A 19,351-nucleotide genomic window follows, 5' to 3' on the forward strand; every position below is an offset into this window, starting at 1 on the left:
AAGAGTCCACCAAATAACACAGCTAATCAATAAATGTTTCTTTAGCTCACACACCACGCTCACAGAACTTCCAAGTTTTTAGCTAGGCTGAAAATCCTCAATTTCTGCTTAAATGTCTACCTAGTCTTGAGTTCCAAGTGTTTTCTAAAAGTCACACAATCTGGCCAGTGACACAAGACGATGGCAGATACAGAAGCCCAAACAGCACTGAATCATGAAAGCGGGTACAGAAGATTAACAACGGAGAGGTTTTAAGGAACCTACACAAATAAATACAGCTCAGTTCATTTATGGCATCACTTGTTTTGAAAGCTGTGGCTGATCTCACATTTGCAAGAAAAAAACTGGGTAGTACAGAGCCATGGTCTGTGGGCTGCATTGTAGACATAGCAGGGGCCATGGAAAATGTGAAAGTGACACAAAGAAACAATGAAAATGATTGGCACAAAGACTGCAACAAGACTCAACAGCACCACTGGCACTTAGTTTGCTTTCAGCCAAAGAGGAGGGGGAGCCTGCCACATACAAAAGCCTATTGAAAAGGTGTTTGTCCAAAGAAGCAGTGCCAAGACTTAGTGAGACTGGGCTCCAGCTGACTTAAAGACCTCCAGAGAGGGGTTACTGAGATACACTTCACTGATCTACAGAAAAGAGGAGCTATGCCGGCACTTTAAAAAGCCACAGCCAGGGCTACTGCTCAGGTCAGACAGGGAAGTTCAGGATAAAAGGAGATTTGCTTAAAGACTTAAAGGCATCCTGGACAGTCAAAAAAGATAGTAGCAAGCAAAGTTCAGAGCAGACAAGGAAGTCAAAGGATCAAAATTAAAGAAAAAAAAGAAAACCACACAAAAAAACAGGAGAGGAAGCAGAAGTCAAAAAGGAGGCGGGTCACAAGTCAGGTCACAAGCCAGCTTATCTGAATTTCAAAGCCTCAACAAGCTTTGAAAGCAGCAGTATCCAGCTTTACTTGCTCTAGAAGAAAAAGGAAACTTCCCTCTTCGGTGCAGCTGGGCTATGCACTGCAGAGTGCTGACACACCAGTGGATCACAATGGTTAACTGCCTCTGAACCCAGAGGTGATGACGGCAATAGCTTGACGTCACTGTGCAAGAAAGTAACAAGAACTATGCAGAACCTAGTGAGTCTCAGGAACAATTCACACCTCTCAACTGAAAAATGCTTCTCAGAATAATTTGTAGTATCTTAGTTGCAAGTTAAATTAGCTAGATTTCATTCTCTGAACCAGAGGAAGGGCTGAGAGTTCAACTTCTTGCTTATAAAAGGCAAATGTCAGAATCAAAATGTGTTTTAGATTCATCAGTTGACATTATACACTATGGAGAGAGTGGAACAAGTACAGAACATGGTGCTCGAGTAGATGCTACAGAGCTGAACTAGAAAAGCAGCACATCAGATATCTCCTTTCAAGTTCTATCTTTCAAAGGCTAAAAAAAAAAAAAAAAAGTATTTTGTAGAAACAAGCACCTGCTGTTCAGTGCAGCAAGCTGAAGACAGAGGACAGCTTCAGGATCTTTGTGGAATGAGTTTATGCAGAAAGACAGGCCATGAACACTGGTCTCCTCCTCCTCCTGAAAACAGCAAAAAAGAATAGCCCTTTTCTTCTCCTCCTGTTTGTGCAGCTGTAGTCTTGCTGGCAAGAGTGGAAGGAGAATGAGCTTGAATCCTGAGAAAAAAAAGAAAACCAACAAAAAACAGTGAGTTCCTGGGAAAAGCAGCCTATCTCCTAGACTTGTGCATTAAGGCTTTTGCTTTGTTCCTACATTCGTGTTCAGACGTATCATTAGCATTCCCTGCTCACTCCTTCCTCATCCTCTTTACGTGCCAGTCACAAGCATAGGGTTTTTTTAAAATAATAAATTGGGAAAAATTTTATAGTACAACTAAGAAATACAGCAGCCACATACCAACTACCACAGCACACCTCAGATGCGAGAGAGGATATTAGCTACACAGTGGACAAAGCATTTTTTTTGTAAAGTTTGGATAGAAATTGTAACTTAACTGTCAATTTTTCATTCAATTAGCTCTGTATATGCTGTTTTGGCAGCCCAGACAGCCCCTCTTTGCTAGAGGCAACAAATAAGCACCTTGTTGAAAGAACATACAGCTGTTACCCAGGAACCTACTTAGCATACTTGTTTTCAAATCCAAGTTAAAAAAAAAAAAGGCAGGGTAAATTGTTTTCTAAAGCAAGGGAAAAACAAACTCGGGGACACTTTGTGCCAGAGCTATCCAGAGATAACGAACTCCAGCAAGTCACCCCATTCTGCCCTGGTGGCATGTCCAACTGCTGAGGGGAACATTCAGCAACTGGTTTAACCAGCAAAGTACAAACCTGTGTTTTTTGAAGTTAACACCACTGGCCTTTGGTTACAAAGACACAAAAACTCAGTTTTACCATAGAAACACTTCTAGTGTCAGTATTTATTTTTACCTTAATATACATTTATACAGGCCATAATAAAAAGGCTATTACGCAACAGTTCAGTGAGTTATTACCTAGTTTCAAGAATAATGCATGCAATTACAAAGGAGAGGTAGAAACACCGTATTAAAGACCTAAAAATACAAACATTATATAAACAAACACTTTCAAATTAACTGTTGGAATTTCATACAGATAAATAAGGTAAAAAGTACATTACTCTGTCAAAGTAAAGGAAACACATGGTTATCCGAACACTGAAACAGTATTTTGATGTGTAAGCCCTGTACAACTTTGTCAAATAGTTCAGACCACTGTGTTTAAGAGGATTAAAATGATTTTGTCCTGGAGAATGGTTTATTCAAGTATTCAAGCAGTTGAGTAACAAAAAAAAGTCCCAAAAATAAAGTATAGGAACCATTTCCAGAGAAGCTGATCTGCCTAAATACTTTGCAAATCGCTGTCCTGATGGTCTCATGGGATGCTTGAAATGATAATGCCTATAAGGCTAAATGAAGCTTCCCACCTCTCCCCCAAAATGCACACAAAATAATCCTGATTTTTCACACACGGTATGTAGATATTCTACATCAATTTATCAGCATCTCAAACCCCAACATTATTTTCTGGTTTTGCATGGTTCCTTGCAGAACCTTTCAGTTTACAGTATTTATTGTAATACTGCCCAAGAAACAAACTACAGAGAACTGTCATTACACCCCTAGAGACTGCAGGCATTAATGCACGTATCGCATGCACAACAGAAGATGCAACCAAATCTATATAAAAAGCAAACAACCAGCAACTCAACATTGCTATTACTGAGAAAAGTCCAGAGCAGTAGTTACTCAAGTATTAGACAAATAGGTATAAAATGGAAAGGTTCACATGAATACAAGTTTTTACAGTTTGTTTGAAAGTCTTCTAGAAGCTACATTTGAAATTCTGAAAAGAATTTTATGTACACTGAAATGAAATTCAGCCAAGTCCATTGTGCCTTCTTTCTCTAATTTTTTTTTATATAGTTCTTCAAAAATGAATATACAGTTGCTTTAGTAAATTAGTGCAAAACAAAATATTTTGGAAGAAGATCATCAAATTGTATCCACATCAGCTGAAAACCCACTGGGGATTTTGCACAGATGGAGCGCAATTTCTTCCGTTACCATCTTTCCCCTGTGTAAAAAAGCGCTTTCTCACCATCCCTTCATATGACAAGCTGAGCCATGTTTACAACATGTGAGCTCCGACACAAGCCAGCTTAGCCCCAAAAGCTTCCAACAGCACTTGCACATGGTTAGGATTTCCCAGATTCACTCTGCCACATTTTACTGACAACTTAAAAAAATTTTTCACAAACTTTTGAGGGAATCTTCTGAGGGAAATGTCTTTTTGTACCTGATGCAGAAAGATCCACTCTCTATAAACCTCATGAGGAAAAAAAACCCCAAACCCTGATCATTCAAGTTCAAAGCACACATACAAGGATCAGTTTGAAATGTGAAGAGAGATTCTTTTAAATTCTGTTGCTAGGAAGAAGGAGCTGCTGGATCAGTAAGGCAAGTGTACTTTTGGAATTTCTCCTCTTTGAATATGCTGCTGTTTCTTTGGTAGTCACCACAGAAATGTAAGAATCATCTTCCACGTGGGGCAGAACAAGGACAACAATTAAGCTGTAGTGAAAAAAGTGCAGTATCACTGATGTGGTCCCTTATGTTCACACCATCTGGTCCTCGGGATATTCCTACTGCTCATATACAGCCACTGTGCTATAGCAAAGTGCAGAAAGCCTTCGCTCGATGCTAGATTTATCTGCAAACAGAGAGAGGTAAAAAACAGGTGATGACTTCAGTGTTATTTTACAATGCATTAATTCCATGTAGTTTTCAATATTTTCATTATTCAACATAAACTTACACTTGTGTACATTTTCTATATCTGCAGGGTCTTGCAGTATTTTAGTCAGTCCTTCCAGCAGCAAGGCTGCTTTGTGGTATCGATATGTAATATCTTCAGTTTGCTGAAACATCTCATCCAGAGCTGCCGACTGAACCTACAATCATTCAGGAGATTCAGTTACATAAACTGCATCAGGCAAGTAATGAAATGAAAAATTCAAAATTAATGATATAAAACTGTCATTAAGAAACTATTTTGGAGCCTTAATTTAGCTGATCTGTTTTTATAACTAAGACAACAAAACAAAGTCTAAGAAAATATAGCACCTGTGCTGTATTAACTAAGGATATTCTGCACATACAAGCAATAAAAGCACTTTTTCATCTTTTGTGTTTACATGTGGTACAAAAACACATGAGTAAATATGCTTGTTCTTATACCTATGTTCTCTTGTAAAGACGACAAATTAATTGTGCATGACTATGCCATTATCAGGGTTAAGCACAATATTTGCCAGTATCTTTTGTGTGACACCTGTGTTAAAAAGACTTCCCTTTCATCAAAAAAGCTGTTAAGTTTCCTCTATGATTACCGCAGCTGCTCCATGGCAGATAGATATTTTGTCAATTACATGAAAAGCTTCCACATTTGCTACCATCTTTGCTTTTTATGGACAGGCTGATGTTCTTCTAATTGACCTGGTAGATTGATGAAGCTACTTCTGTTGCTCCTATGCTTTAGTAAGCCTTACTGGATGAGACTTCCGCACACAGGGCTGTGTGGCTTAGGAGTTCATTTCCTAGTGTTTATGTACCAAATGTGCTGATGTAGGGGAAATGTCCCTGAGGAACAGTATCTGCCAGGAACTTTAGCCACAGTTAAGGCAGGGCAGGAAAGAGAGTGAAAGACTAACAAAAATTACGATGAACAGAATTCTGGAAACATACATTCTATTTTCTGGTTTTGTAGAAGAGGTATGTGAGAGAAGGAAACAATTCATCTCAATGTCCTATCATTTAGATAAAAGCAGTGACTTACCATTTCTACAGCACAGCTGTAAATGAGTTTCTCTGCAGTTACACTGTTGATTTCATCAATGAACCTTTGCTTGTCTGAAAAGAAACGATTCAACTTTTCTGTCAATTTCTTGCACATGCCAATACAGAATTTGTATCTCTCATTGAGGCTTTTCACAACTGGAAGAAAGGTAAGAAGAAATTAAAAAACAAAACAAAACAAAAAACAACCTAACAACATAGCCTAAGTTCAGTTTTTCCCAGCACTAGCAAAGTCAATCTGTTTAAGCTTGTGCTTTTAATGTTTATTTACTCTGCCACTTCTGTGAATTAAGTATCTATCAAGTGAATTTCCATTCCAAGTTAATAACTGCCCATTTCTTAACAGTTTTTAGCTGTATCTTTGTTTACAATCAGAATTGTGCAATTGTACATATCTACAATTCTCTTGTACAGAGGAAAACAAACAAATGTTGCAACTTAAGCTTTTTGAGTCATGTATCAAAGAAAATTCACAAGCAACGCAAATTAGATTATGTTGCATCTACCTTGCTTAACAGCAGTGGATGGGTTCAGTTTCCCCGATTTGACCTGTGCTTTGGCAAGATGCAGAGAAGATGCTAGTAACTGGGCTGCTTTCATATACAGCACCAGCTGCTCTACTTGTCTAGAAAGGGGGGAGGGAAAAAAAAAGTAATTATGTATCAAAACACCTTTCTTGAACACATTCAAGCCATGGGCAGACACTACTTTTTAATCACAACCCTACACAGGACCCAGCAGCAGCAGCAAAGGAAGACAGATGTTTAAAATGCAACGCCACCCCCCCCTTCCCTTCACAAACACTCTGTCATGGGTTGAGAGTACATCTGCTCATCTAGTAGCTGCAGCAGCAAATACAAACTGCTTTAATGTAGACATTTTAAAAACGAACACTTATTTGTGGGGACTAACTGTCCAAGGTCAATGTCTTACCACAAGCGACTGGGTGTACTTTTCTCACAGTGTCATTTCCTATGCCCCTGGAATTCTCAGTTGTGAAAAGCAAACACTTTGCAGGTTTTTTTTCTTGTTGGGGTTTTTTTGGTTTTTTTTTCAGGAAGAAGGCAGGAAGTGGAACTGCCCTTTCCCACCACTCCAAATTCCTCATATTTCTCATTGCTTTTTATTTTGTATTAGGGCTGATTGGTTCCACTGAAAAAAGGTCAAATTTGGATACTCCTTCCACCCTTTCCCAACCTCCACCTCAGCCTGGTCAACATGAACAGATGAGGGCTCAGATCCAACAGAAGCTGGTACACAAATTTCCAAGCTTAGAAATGCACTGCTGCACCTCAAGCCTGAACCCCTCAACACTTTCCCCAAATTATGTGGCAGGCCAGAAAACACTGTCCTTTTATTTGTCTGCTGGCAAACGTGCGTCTATCCTTTGCTCTTTCTGATCTGTCTTCAGTTGTTAAAAACTTACTCCTATAAAAGATTCAATACAGTAAAACAATCACTCCCAACAAAAAGGGCATAGTTTGAATACATTTTTGATGTATTCAATATTCACTAATTCTCTTGATACTATTTGACCGCATACTTACCCCCATTCTTTGCTTAGCTGGCTGATCTGATCAACAACTATGCTCTCTTGGATTTGGTACAGCGATACTGCAGAAGTACACAGGTCTGGGTTTCCTCCTCGTACTGCTGTCAGATCCAGAACACATTCTGTAAATGTCAGCATCATGTTTAGATGACGCAGTGTATCTGTATGTTCTCTCTGTCAGAGGGAAAGACAACAACAATTTAATCATTAAAAGCCATAAGGCAAACAAGTACACTTAAAAACTCTTGCTAATCATTTGAGGATTTCTTGGTATGTCAATTCTATGCAGAAATCACATTGTAGTAGAGCCAGCATTAGGAACTACAGAACCAAATAGATCCAAACAGATCAATGGATATTAACTTGTTCTCTCTTCATTAATGATTTCAAGATACTGTAGCTTATACTTAAGAGTCTTCCAACAAAGCCAAAGGAATTGGGACATGAAGTTCTATGTTTGTTGAAACCTGAGCAACTAAAGGAATCACAAGTGGGACATATTACTTGTTATTATATTATCAGCAATCCAAAAGTATGCTAGGCACTTGTATGAGAAGCCAGGAGGAGCGTTTGGCTTTTATTACGTAACAGACTTGATACCTACAAAAGAACCGATCTAAAGCTTCATGCTTATCTGCTTCACTCAAATTTACACTTAGATCTAGAATTAATACGTGTTAAAAGGTGGCTGTTGCCAAAACTTTACAATTTAAAACTAAAAAACTTCAATTGGAGCTAACAACTCACTGCTTCTTGGTGACTAAAACAGATACTACATGCAGAGTCTCTGCTCAAAACCAAAAAAGCCTTCAAAACTAATCAAACATATCTTAGCAATATTTATAAAATTTCATTAGTAATGCAGGTCTAAATACATTTTAAACTCTATCTGTGGGAAGAATACAGTGTACTGTCAAACATCCATGTTATAACATATAGATTCAATAGGGATCCAAACACCTTCCAGCAAGATGTGAACGAGAAAACAGAACAGCAATCTGTCTTGAGAAATTTACAGTCCCAGGATAGCATTCTGGTGAAAGACCACCCCAATTTGTGTTTTTAAAGTGTCACTCCTCCACACACTTTAAAAATATAGGACACTCTTCCCACAAGTAGGATTTAATGTCATCCACTGACTGTGAAGAAGCAGTTACAAACAATGCCCAGAGGGATATTGCTACTGTCAGCACCCACATCCAGAGACTTGGCATTAAAACAGAGGCCTCTTTGGAAGGCTCTGGTGAACAAAAGCAGTCATGTTCCTTTGGTTACCTATTCAAATACATGAAATGCCAGGAATAACTACCAAAGAGAAATTGGCCACAATTGATACAGGAATATTTTCAAGATCTTGAAAAGGAATACGTGACATAGTAAGAGGAAACTATGAAGTGCACTGAGCAGTCCTGTTTTTACCATGTCTCTGTTTTAGCAGCATTATACATTATAAAACATTAAATTATTTTTTTTATACCTCCATTAAAGTTTCCTCAGGCAATTCAGGAGCTTCAAAAGTGATAAAGCCCTCTAAGCTGGGAGGCGAAGTACCATAAGGCATGTACTTCAGACTCGGAGCTGCCTCGGCTCCCGGAGGAGAAGAACCCATATAAATACCAGGAGGAGAGCCCATATATACACGGCCACTAGTAGAGCAGAGAGACCCTCCAGAACTGTTTGATCCAACTACAAGAAAAATAACACACACATTCAGTCTAATAGGTTGTTCCATCTCGCAGCGCTGGAGCTGCAGATGATAGCAAATGACAAATCAGTAGTCATCACAGATTCACTCTTGGGAGGCTCTCCTCATTGTTCCTTGCATCACTCTGTAGAGAATGCAAAGGCTACACCGTAATGAACAGTGACGATTCATAACGCAGATTCTGGGAAATGACTGACAAGGATTCCAAGGCAGAGAGTCCAACAGTACAGACCGAAGGTTGTGCTATAGTTCACAAAAGCACACTGCTGCAGACTCCTGCTCATCCTGAGCAGATGGAGGCCTTTACCTTGAGATCTTTGATAGTTGGCAACATAGCTGACACATGCCGAAATGCAGTCAGCTCACACCCCTTGTGTATTGTTTCTGGTACAATGCACAGCAGCAGGCAAAAATGCAGAATCAGAAATCTAACTTTTCCTCTCCACCTTTGTCATAGATCTATTATACTCCCTGTGTTGGAGTAAAGCTGTGTACACAGGAGGTTACACACCACTGTTTTGTAAATCCAAGCCTCTGGCCCGCTCTCTTTAGGAGAGAAAAGGCAGAAGCCATCTGATACTAATCTCTACGTTACAGCACACTTTTACTGTACGGCCTAGAAGACCTACTGTGCAAGGCAATAATCAGGTTACTGGCCCAAGAAGTGAGCAAGCCTAAATACTGTGTTTGAGAACAGTCTACAGTTGTCAAGAAAGTCTTACCTGAGGTGGTTCTTGTTCTGAGGACCATATGGGTGCAGGTAGGAGGGGTGGCACTGCTTGGAGGGGACCCAACAGTAAACATCACAGCCCGAGAACTTGCCCCGCTTCCCATGGAAGGAGGTGCCATTGCAATTCCATAGGCCCCTGCTGGAGCTGGAAGAGAAAATTTCAGCAAGCTAGTCCCTATTACATATAATCATACCAGTACGTAATTATATACAGCAAATTGGAGCACTACAAAACAACATGCTTTGATGTAGATCCATGACTTGGACTAGTTAGAAGTTCTGCCAGCAAATAAAACAAGCTGAGTGGACACAAAAAGAGTCAAGATACAGTCTACATGTATCTTTTTACTTTCAGTCTCTCTCCGCTCTACTCTCACCTAGAAAAGAGCAACAGAGGCTCTCTTTAAGAGCCTGAGGAAACCACCAGTCCTGCAGCAAAAGATACAACAGAAAAATTCTAAAGGCAGACCATGAGAGGTCTGGAGACTAAAGACTAGCCCTGTCTGCAGAACTCCTTCCATCTGCTCAAAAATGAGGGGAGAACTTCTGGTGGCCACTTGTGGGAAGGGACAAGGTAGGGGAGAGAGAAGGAAAAAAAATTACCCAGAATTACATAAACTGGCTTTCATATGAAAACAAGGTGGAATTAGGAAATAAAACACCCACAAATGTTGTATTAAAAATAATAATAAAACCAAACCATAAAACACCAAACCCCTCTAGCCAGTATAGGCAGTTGAGATATTTCTGTGTTTAGAACAGAAATAGGTATTTTCCTGTCTTCGTTATTTTTAAAGCTATGCTAAAGAAATGGAGCATCTCCCCTTAAAGATTAAAAAAGCCTTCTGTACTGAGGCTAAAAATTGTCAGAACCAATTATCAAAGTTGGAAGCAGAGCTGTATCTAGTTGGCACTCCATAAAAAACCTAGCACATAAAGACAGCTTGGATGTATCAATCTGTTCCTTACCTGTATCCATTGGTCGCTCTGTATTGAGGCTGTCTGTACTGCCTTGGTATAACTGGCCACCAAGGGTAGTCTTTACCTGTTGATCTGATAGCTTCCCAGTACTAACAGACCTAGACAGAAAAACATATGAATTCACAACAAAGATCTTTAGTAAGATCTTCCTATCTAACTTGCAGCTAAGGATGACTTCCAGATTCTTGGTATTTATTACAGAGAATTCTTCAACAAAAGTACAGAAAGCCTTGAAATCTCGCTGTTCATCGTGGACCTACTGAAATAGAACTAACCATAAAAATAAAGAGATCTTTTTCTCTTAAAAATTCATATTGCAAATTTGGTCATATAGATTTTCAAGCAAAACCTGAATAGGCTTCACAGAAGCAATGAAATTCTGTATTCAGATAATCAAAACAAAAGGGAACTTAGACAGCAACACAAAGCACTCCAGGAAGTCCATGCTATATTTATACACAGCACAAAATGTTTCTGTTGTATATACCAAACCTCAGCATCTCCTCACAGCTCACTTTTTGCATGCTCTTCCCCTCCAAGTTGCTGTGTACAATGCACGTTCTTCTGCCAAGTTACCTACCCAGCTTTACAGGTTATAAATACTACAATGCCTACCTGCCAAACGTAGTTTTACTGTGCTGTTCTCCTCCCTGCTTTTCACCTCCTTGGGTCAAGTGGAAGTGTGTGAAATCCCTTGGGTCAATGATGTCTTTAGGCTGCAAAGGGGTATCTGCTGAGCCCTGGCGATTAGCCAGGGCCAGCAAGTTTGAGGACGCTTGAGTTTTAGGTATTTTGAAAGGAGCTGTTGCCTTTAAGAATCAAGACCAAGAACACAAAAACCCAAAGTTAGAATCCCCAAATATTCTTGGGAATAGTTTCAGGCAGTGTATTACCACTTTACATTTTACTGACAGTGGCAAACTTAACAAACCTTAGTAGGAGAGCCAATGATTGTTGGTAATGGAGTTTTGAACAGCCAGTCTGAACTCCTAGGTGACGATCCCATATGTTTAGTAGGTGATGTTCCCAGGCTACCTGGCCTACTTGGTTGTGGAGAATGACTGTATCCATACCCAGCATAGGATGGGCATACTGGGTCTGAATGCTGCTTTCTGAGCTTCTGCTTGTTTTGGTAAATATCTGTGAGAGTAGGAGCACTCTGCAACCTCGCTCCCATCAAAAGTGACTGCGGAGACTGAGATGGTGGTATTGGAGAACCTGTGGGGATGAAAAACAATGAAGAAAAATTCTACTTGCAGTGCTTGGAAAATGTATCAATGAAGCCCAAAATGTCGGAGATCAACATTAAACTGAAAGGAAATGGGACTGCAAATATCATGAGATATGTTTGATTATCAGCTCACTAGAGGGTAAGGAAAATGGATTTAGCCTGTTGGATATTTGGATTAAAGTTACATTACACTGATGAGATGTTCAAGCTGCCAAATAGGCAAAACTTCAGGGTGACAGCTGTACTGGCAGCTGCAGTAACTCTGGCAACCTGCATCAAGACAAATAAAGTGGTTGGATTCAGCAGGAATGGCATAACCAATACCAAAATTTCAAGTGCAGCCACCAAGACTCTAGGTTGAATAGAGGTTCTCAAGTACTGGAATTATATTCTTGCAAACAAGTGTGTGAATGCGGCATTGCATGTTAATGACTTGTTTTGTACGTAATGACTTCATTTGCAGACACAAAAGGCAGCTCATCTCGCAGTTCCTGCAAGAAAACTAGGTACTAAAGAGAACCAAATTGTTCAGATGGAACAGTTTGGGATCATTACTTTGGGCAGTCATTTACTTTGTAGTCTGTCAGACTGAATCTTTTTCAAAAGCTTACTATGTACAAAGGAAGTCCACACTTAAGTGCAAGTGCAAAGTTTCTCCTAAAGCAAATGGAGATGGAAGAGCTATAAGTGGTCATTGAAACAGGGCTTTGGGGAAATACATCTTAGGAACATCTCACCTACTGAGAGGTGCCCTTCCTCTTTAAAAATAAGGAACCTGAAATTTGATGAAATAGTCTCTTCCTTGTGATATTTTTATGTCTCATGATGAGGAACTGTGCAAAGTTACAAACAGTACATAAGGCTTCAGCTTTATAGCCACAGCTGTAAACTCAAAGAACTGACACTGCAGTGACAATTTCACTCACTTTTTTTTAAAAAAGGAAAAAGAAAAAAAAAAGGCGAAACTGAAAATGACCATACTAACTAGATAATATTTTTAAGAGCTGGCCAAGACAATCTTCTGAGATAGGCTCCATTTCATAAATGTATGCTCAGAAAAATACCACAAACTTCTTGCAGTTTGCTCAATAAAGTGGCCAGCTCTTAAGACACACCTTTCAACCTTCTTAAGCCTATGCTTTTGCTAGTTAGATTTTGAATATGAGCTACTTCATCTTGATTTCATTCCACTCCATTAAACAGTATGTTTTAGAATAGCCTTCCTGCCTCCAGCTCCAGCAGAGGATCAAGTCTATTTCTCATTAACTTCCCAGCCAAGAATTTGCTTGTTTGAAATCTCTCTGCTTGTCTCATAGCATTGAAAGTCCTCACCTGTCGTTTCAGAAACCAGTCTTAAAGCTCACTGGTTCTAGTGTCACTGCCACCACAGGGAAGGCTTCTGAATTAGAAGTTTGTCCTCTGCTGCCACTGGCAGCAAGAGCAACTCAATTAGTTCAGAAGCTACGTTATGACAGACATCTTCAGTCCTTAGAAAAACTCAGTACAGATGACCTCACTTCACCCAGAAGCAAAAGACAGCTTCCCATACCCATTTAAACGCTGAGAAAGAGACTTGCTGCAATTTGTGGTATTCTACAAATAGAAATACCACTGCATTCATTTGAAATTAAGAAATAAAGTCAAGTAGAAAAAGAATGCAGGAAACAGATTTAGAAGTGAGACATTAAAAACCCTTACAGCCATAAAGACAATGCTGTGATACGTTAAGTACAAGTCAGTTTGACACTAGCAAAAGGCACTAAAACAAGAGCCCCCAACAAGATGCAACAAGAAAAGGATACACACTGTTTTGTATTCTCTTTATGTGCATCCCCCCTTTTTTTCTTTAGAGAAGAGTTTTTCAAATCTGAGGATTCACTCATTCTTTGTCTTTTGCTGAGACTGCCAATGGCATAGCAATTAAGGCAATTTTTGAGACACGTCATAGAACTTATTTCATATGGATGAAACCATTCCCAGATATTTGAAATATGGCTACTTAGAAAGTAAAAATAAAGAGTATAACTACTAACTAGTATTTCAGATAAAGAAAAAAATGCACCCAAAACGTGCGCAGAGCAAAAGAATGTGCTGCTGAATTGCATAGTCTTATGCCCAGTCCTTTTGACATTACAGTGCAATTCCATCTTTAACAGTCTCAGAACATCCTCAAGTCCTATTTCTCCCTGATCTTTTTCTGCTGGCATGCTGTAATAATTTATGACTTGCAAAGCTTACTGAATGCTTAGCAAGACTAACATCAGATCCCAGTCAATTTCCTAAGGCAATGACGAAAACGTGTTGCACGCTGTACACTGGCAGTTCTTTCTCCCTTCTCTGAGGACTGGCATGACAGGCCTGGTCTATCAAAACCAGATTCCAAGAAGCATGTTACTACCACTCATTATAATCCATCCACTTCTATCCCTGTTTAAAGACAGACATTATCAGAGTTGCTTTTTCGCCTTGAGAAAAAGAAACTTCAGTCACTCTCTTCCTGTGTAGGGAATTAGTTATGGGGAAAGGTGTCTTGCTACAGCCGCAGTTGGGCTAAATTCCTACAGAAACTCAGTGCACCACTTACCCAGTGTCTCCTATTAACTCACGCTAATGTAGCACTGGCTTGCCACCCCCTTCACAAAATGCTGTACAAGCTCTATCAAAATATTACTGGTGGCATTGTCCGAAGTCACTCACCTGAGAAGTTTCTACTCCTTGATTCATGTCCTTGAAGTTGTCCACAACAACAGTGTCCAAGCTGCTCAGGTATAGTTCCAACTATGCAAACAAAATCAAAATGTGAATTTATACTTCACCTATAAATGAAGGTAAAGCAAAATAAAACCTAGTTAGTTTACTTCTGTTGGTCATTTAACAGAAATTATTTCTGCAAATGTGACCTAGTTGGGCAGAGTTTGGTTTAAGAAAATTTCAGGGAAGAATTCGTGTTCTGAATTACTGTTCCAGATAAACCTTCACTAATGGCTAAGAAATTACAAGCTTACCTAGTGGTGAAGGAGAATATGGTCTAGAAGATCCTGTGGACAGCCTGCGCCCAACACCCTGTGCAGTGTCAGCTGGTACTGGAGAACAGGAGCCCATCTTCATGAAGCCCATTGGGCTAGTATTTGAGCGTCTCACAACTCCAGCTCTAACAAGGTGAAAAGAATGGTTACACACACGATAGTAACTGTGGATCCTGTGGATAAGGAGATAAGAATCCCCTAAAAAGTATAACGATCTGTCAAAGAAAATACTGATATTTAAAGAGAAAGCTATGATGTTGAAGCTTATTAAGCCAGTAACTTAAGCTAAGCTTCCCATACTGAAAACAAGCAATATTTAATTCCCTTTGTTCACATTGACTTTTTAACTTTCAATGCCATAATTGTCTGTTAACTGGAGAAAATTAAAACAAGATATCCCTTAGTACATGGGTTCCTAATCTTCAAACAACTTGATCACCCAATTTTTAATTTGACAATCAAGTGAAATGTATTGCTACAAAGGCCCATTTTTATGTCAACACAGATTATGACAAAGTTTCCATATTGGGTCTGGTATACAGGTCAGATAACTGAAAACTGATTATTTAAGAGAAAGACACTTCCCCAAGTGTAGCAACTACTACAAAATCAAGAGATCCTGAAAAAATGCAAGGAACCATGGGTTTTGTTTTTGTAAAGATCTCCAGAGTTCCAAGTAGTCTGTTTCTGAGTCTTTGACTTTCACCATCCTGATCCCGTAGACCACAGAGCACAGAATAAGTCTGGCACACTAGAGCTTTGTAATAAGACAAGCTGGTTAACTAGCATGCCAAAAATTGTTTCCTTGATATTCTACAGAACAATGCATTCATCTCATCACTACATGTGTGAAAACAAAACATAACTTATTACTGACTTTCTAGTTTATGATGTAATGTCGAATAATACACAAAGAAGAATAAAAAAGCAAGACTTCATCTTTTCACCTTCTTGGGTTTCATTTGAGTGAAAGAACAAGCTTGTTTTGTTTTTGTAAAAAATTTCAACTACCCATCCAACAATCTTGAGATTGTGGAGGACTATTACTTGTTATCATTAAAATGTCTCTTTAGTATGTTTTTGTGCAGAAAAAAAAATTACATCAGCAAGAAACCACGGACATCTGTCAGGGTACAAGCACAAACTAGAACCAAGAAAAAGGAGTTAAAAAAACCCTCACCTTGGTGATCCGTGGGGGTTTGACACAGGGCTGGCAGTAGAGGAGAGGTTCTGTTCTATGCGCTGGTAATTACGTAGCTGAGTGGGAACCGGGATAGGCGCCGTTTCGCTGCGGGGGGATACTGAAGGCTGACAATGCCTGAAGTTGGAAGGTATGAAGATAGGAGATGAACAGAGGTAGACAGGTCTCTCTCTGAATTGTACCATTGTTGAATTTTCAATAAAATCTAGGAAAGAGGCAAATAAGCTGCTTCTGCCCTCCCTGGATACAATACAATCTTAGCTTGTCCAAATCTAGCTCTAACACTTGACAGAGGAAGATCAGGAACTGTTCGTTACTAACTACCTTTCTTATACTGGCTAGTATCAGATCGAGCTGAGAGTGCAGTACTAGCTGAAGCGCTTCGTCACACTTCACAGTGATCTACAGATCCCTCTGACTTCCTGCCAATCAGCCCGCTCTGTTTACCACACTTCAAAATAGCGTTCTAGGAAAACCCACTGCGCTAAGAACAGGAAGTTCAGCAGCAGGGCTGGAATGTGTACAAAAGCCATTAAAGCACAGTTAGAGATATCCCAAGAGACACCGTGAACTTGCAAAAGGAAAACATGTTATGTAACCAACCCCTGACAAAATGACCAAAACCACACACCTGAACATTAATCCACAGGCTCAAACTACAGATTAGCACTACCCAAGTTCAAGTGAAGTGTCAGTCACCTGGCTTACCTCAGTGTGTTATCTGGTGAGGGAATCAAACCACTGCAACGTAATCAGTTACCAACACTTTTAAAGGAAGACAGAATTCAATGGAAAGAATTTCAAACAAATGGGCTTTTTGGAAGATAATCAGTATCTGGTCCTTTATTGACCACCTCTTCAGAGAAAGATTAGAAATTCTTAGAGGAAATGTAAAAAAGTTCTACCACTAGCTCTAGAAAACAAGCAGTTACAGCACTCACTGCACAGCTACAGCTGGGTTTCTGACTGTATTTGTCCTATTCTCTTTGCTACCTCTGAGTATAAAATACTACTTCCTAATATGCATAGAACTTTCTTAGCAAAAGAAAATAACTTTGTCCATTTATTGCCACCCAGTTTCTAGATACTACAGAGTAATTTGGAAGTCAGTTGTGAGCACACAGTCAACAGAAGGCCTGAAAGCTTCCACGCGAGGAGAAGGTCTCACAAGCGGAAACCACACAAAGGCAGTGGGCAGCCTGCTACGACTAACACCGCATGCTGAGGTAGCACAGGGAGGCTTCCCTAGGTCCAACCTCCCGGCGATGGGAAGCGGATTTACACTGTGGCAATGACACTGAGGAGGCCATGAAGGCACTTCAACTTTTAAAGTACTTGGCATGGAAAATGGCCTCCCCTGCTCTCACACAGCCTTGCAGGTATACCCAAACAAGCCCTGTGAGCCACGAGCTAACTGGAGACAGCAACGCTGTGGTAACACAGTGGAGAGGCATGGTACAGTACTTGGCCTTCCATCAGGGCTGCCCAGCTCAGGCCCAAAGCTAAGGTCTCATTAGGCATCCTCAAGTCTGATGTGGTTTGTTACTCGTTAGAGAAGACGCAATACAGATGTGTGCAGAGTTGCATGCAAATCTTGTTTCTCTGAGATTCAGAGAATAAAATTAGAAATTAATCACAGGAGAGTGAACTGTCTCTACCTATTCTGCCCATTCTGGCTGGAGTCTGAGAAGTGTTACAGCTTCTTCTGCCTGACATAAAGCAGCATAACTATGGGTACAATTCATTTGGTTTGATCAGCTAATTGGAAAAACTCACTGTTTCATAGGGCATAACCTTTTGTAAAAAAAAAAAAAAAATAAAAATCACAAACTATGAAAGAACAATTCTGAGGGAAAAAAAACCAAACCAAAACCAAAAACCAAAAGCAGCATCTTGTAGATTATCTCACACACACTGCTTCCTTCAGACCATGCCCCAAGCAGCCAGTTAGTTACCAAATTTACTCAATCAATAATAAAATCAAACTATTATAGTACAAACACTGAAAGTGTGAACAGTAGAGACCTGTTTCTAATCACACCACCGTTTAGCTCTTAACTTAGTAATGTACAGATAACATAACTGGTGTATTTTCATAAAACCTGTACTCTAAAAACTATGACACCTGACACAATTTAAAATAGGACATTACAATGTATTTATAATACCTTGTACACAGCCAATCCAGACCAAATGTATCTTTACAGACAACCATCCCCATTATCTGCCCTTAAACATAAAAGGTAAGACTAAAGCTGTATTGATAGCCCATGTCAGCAGATTTCACAAACTGCACAAAGATCAGCACAAAGTAGCAAACTTTTCTTGTGACAAGCATTTCTAAACAAATAATGCTGACTTGCAGCCCTGTAGTATTAGCATAAGCCAAAAATACACCTAACATAATAGCTTTATTCCCCATTTAGCCACTCATCCTCTTTCTGTTTGTACTGAAAACATTATGAAATTCATTACTTGGTCAAATGACAAATCTGTTTAGATTATTACATGACTAGTTAAACAGCATGATTAAGCTTTACATTTTCCAATATAATCCAGGAAAGATTTCAGGCACCACTGATGAATATCAGTTCTATTTCAAACTAGCAGAAACCTAGCCTACAACCATGTGGAAGAGAGGACTTATTAACAGTCCTGCTGATAGAAAAGCTGCACTACATGTTTACCACTTTCATGTGGCTTCTTTGGTATCCTGTGAGACACAAACATGAAATTCACAGTAATCACTTGCACAGAAGCCACACCCAGTTACCAGACACAAGACAATCCAGCCAGGAGACACATATCCATAGCAGTCTGGGCTTTGTAAGTTCCTCTTCTATCACAACTACTTAAAATGCATACTGCATTCAACATCTTGACTCACTAAATGAAGACTGTGCTGTGCTTCACAACACCAAAAAGGACAAGTCAATTAAGTTTCTGCTTTCAACCAGTTCAAAATTTAAACAGACAAAAGAATGCTATCTTTCCTTAAGGAAATCTTTTGGGGATGCATCAGAGCCAGAAGTTAGCTACACAACCGTCAACCATTAAAATAGATTAAGTGTCAAGAGCCTGGAAAAAAACAGATCTAGCTTCTATTTCAGTTCAGTTTCTAGTAGCCATCCACAATTAAAAAAAACCAAACAAAACCAACAGATAGTATCAGAGAACCTTTTTAAAAAAGAGGAAATACTAAGCCTACATCACACACCTGTTAGCTGTACCAGAAACAGTACTTCGAGAAGAGGCTGAGGATGGTTTCTGTACGGTTCCTGAGCTTCCAGAAATAGTTAATGGCGACTGCCTGTGAAAACAAAAACCACTGTCAAAGGACAGGTCTTCAGAGAAGCTATCTACTTTGCAGCAAAACTTTCTGAATTCAAGCTGTTTACATATTCATATTAAATTCACCTTGGCATACTAATCTTTAAGAAAGTCCACACAGCTATGTAGACCCATCACTACAAAAACCCCAGCAACCCCTTCTACAGCTGCAGTATCAATTTTAGAACATGA

At 39.5% G+C, this 19,351-nt stretch overlaps 1 protein-coding gene across 1 annotated transcript in view; it reads right to left on the reverse strand.

The window, feature by feature from the left end:
* Window positions 1-2,413: 2,413 nt before the first annotated feature.
* Window positions 2,414-19,351, reverse strand: part of ULK2 (unc-51 like autophagy activating kinase 2) — a 40,811-nt gene continuing 23,873 nt past the window's right edge. Inside the window, exons 15-28 of the mRNA XM_069791051.1 lie at window positions 19,047-19,139; window positions 15,809-15,946; window positions 14,608-14,753; window positions 14,300-14,380; window positions 11,303-11,589; window positions 10,987-11,180; window positions 10,360-10,469; window positions 9,383-9,535; window positions 8,433-8,641; window positions 6,951-7,129; window positions 5,910-6,028; window positions 5,384-5,541; window positions 4,364-4,499; window positions 2,414-4,258 (exon numbers count right to left, since the gene is read on the reverse strand). Coding sequence (XP_069647152.1) covers window positions 4,191-4,258; window positions 4,364-4,499; window positions 5,384-5,541; window positions 5,910-6,028; window positions 6,951-7,129; window positions 8,433-8,641; window positions 9,383-9,535; window positions 10,360-10,469; window positions 10,987-11,180; window positions 11,303-11,589; window positions 14,300-14,380; window positions 14,608-14,753; window positions 15,809-15,946; window positions 19,047-19,139 — 2,071 coding nt within the window. The 3' untranslated portion in view covers window positions 2,414-4,190. The remainder of the gene's footprint in view (window positions 4,259-4,363; window positions 4,500-5,383; window positions 5,542-5,909; window positions 6,029-6,950; window positions 7,130-8,432; window positions 8,642-9,382; window positions 9,536-10,359; window positions 10,470-10,986; window positions 11,181-11,302; window positions 11,590-14,299; window positions 14,381-14,607; window positions 14,754-15,808; window positions 15,947-19,046; window positions 19,140-19,351) is intronic.

This window comes from Haliaeetus albicilla, chromosome 9, assembly GCF_947461875.1.
Source record: "Haliaeetus albicilla chromosome 9, bHalAlb1.1, whole genome shotgun sequence".
NCBI lineage: Eukaryota > Metazoa > Chordata > Aves > Accipitriformes > Accipitridae > Haliaeetus > Haliaeetus albicilla.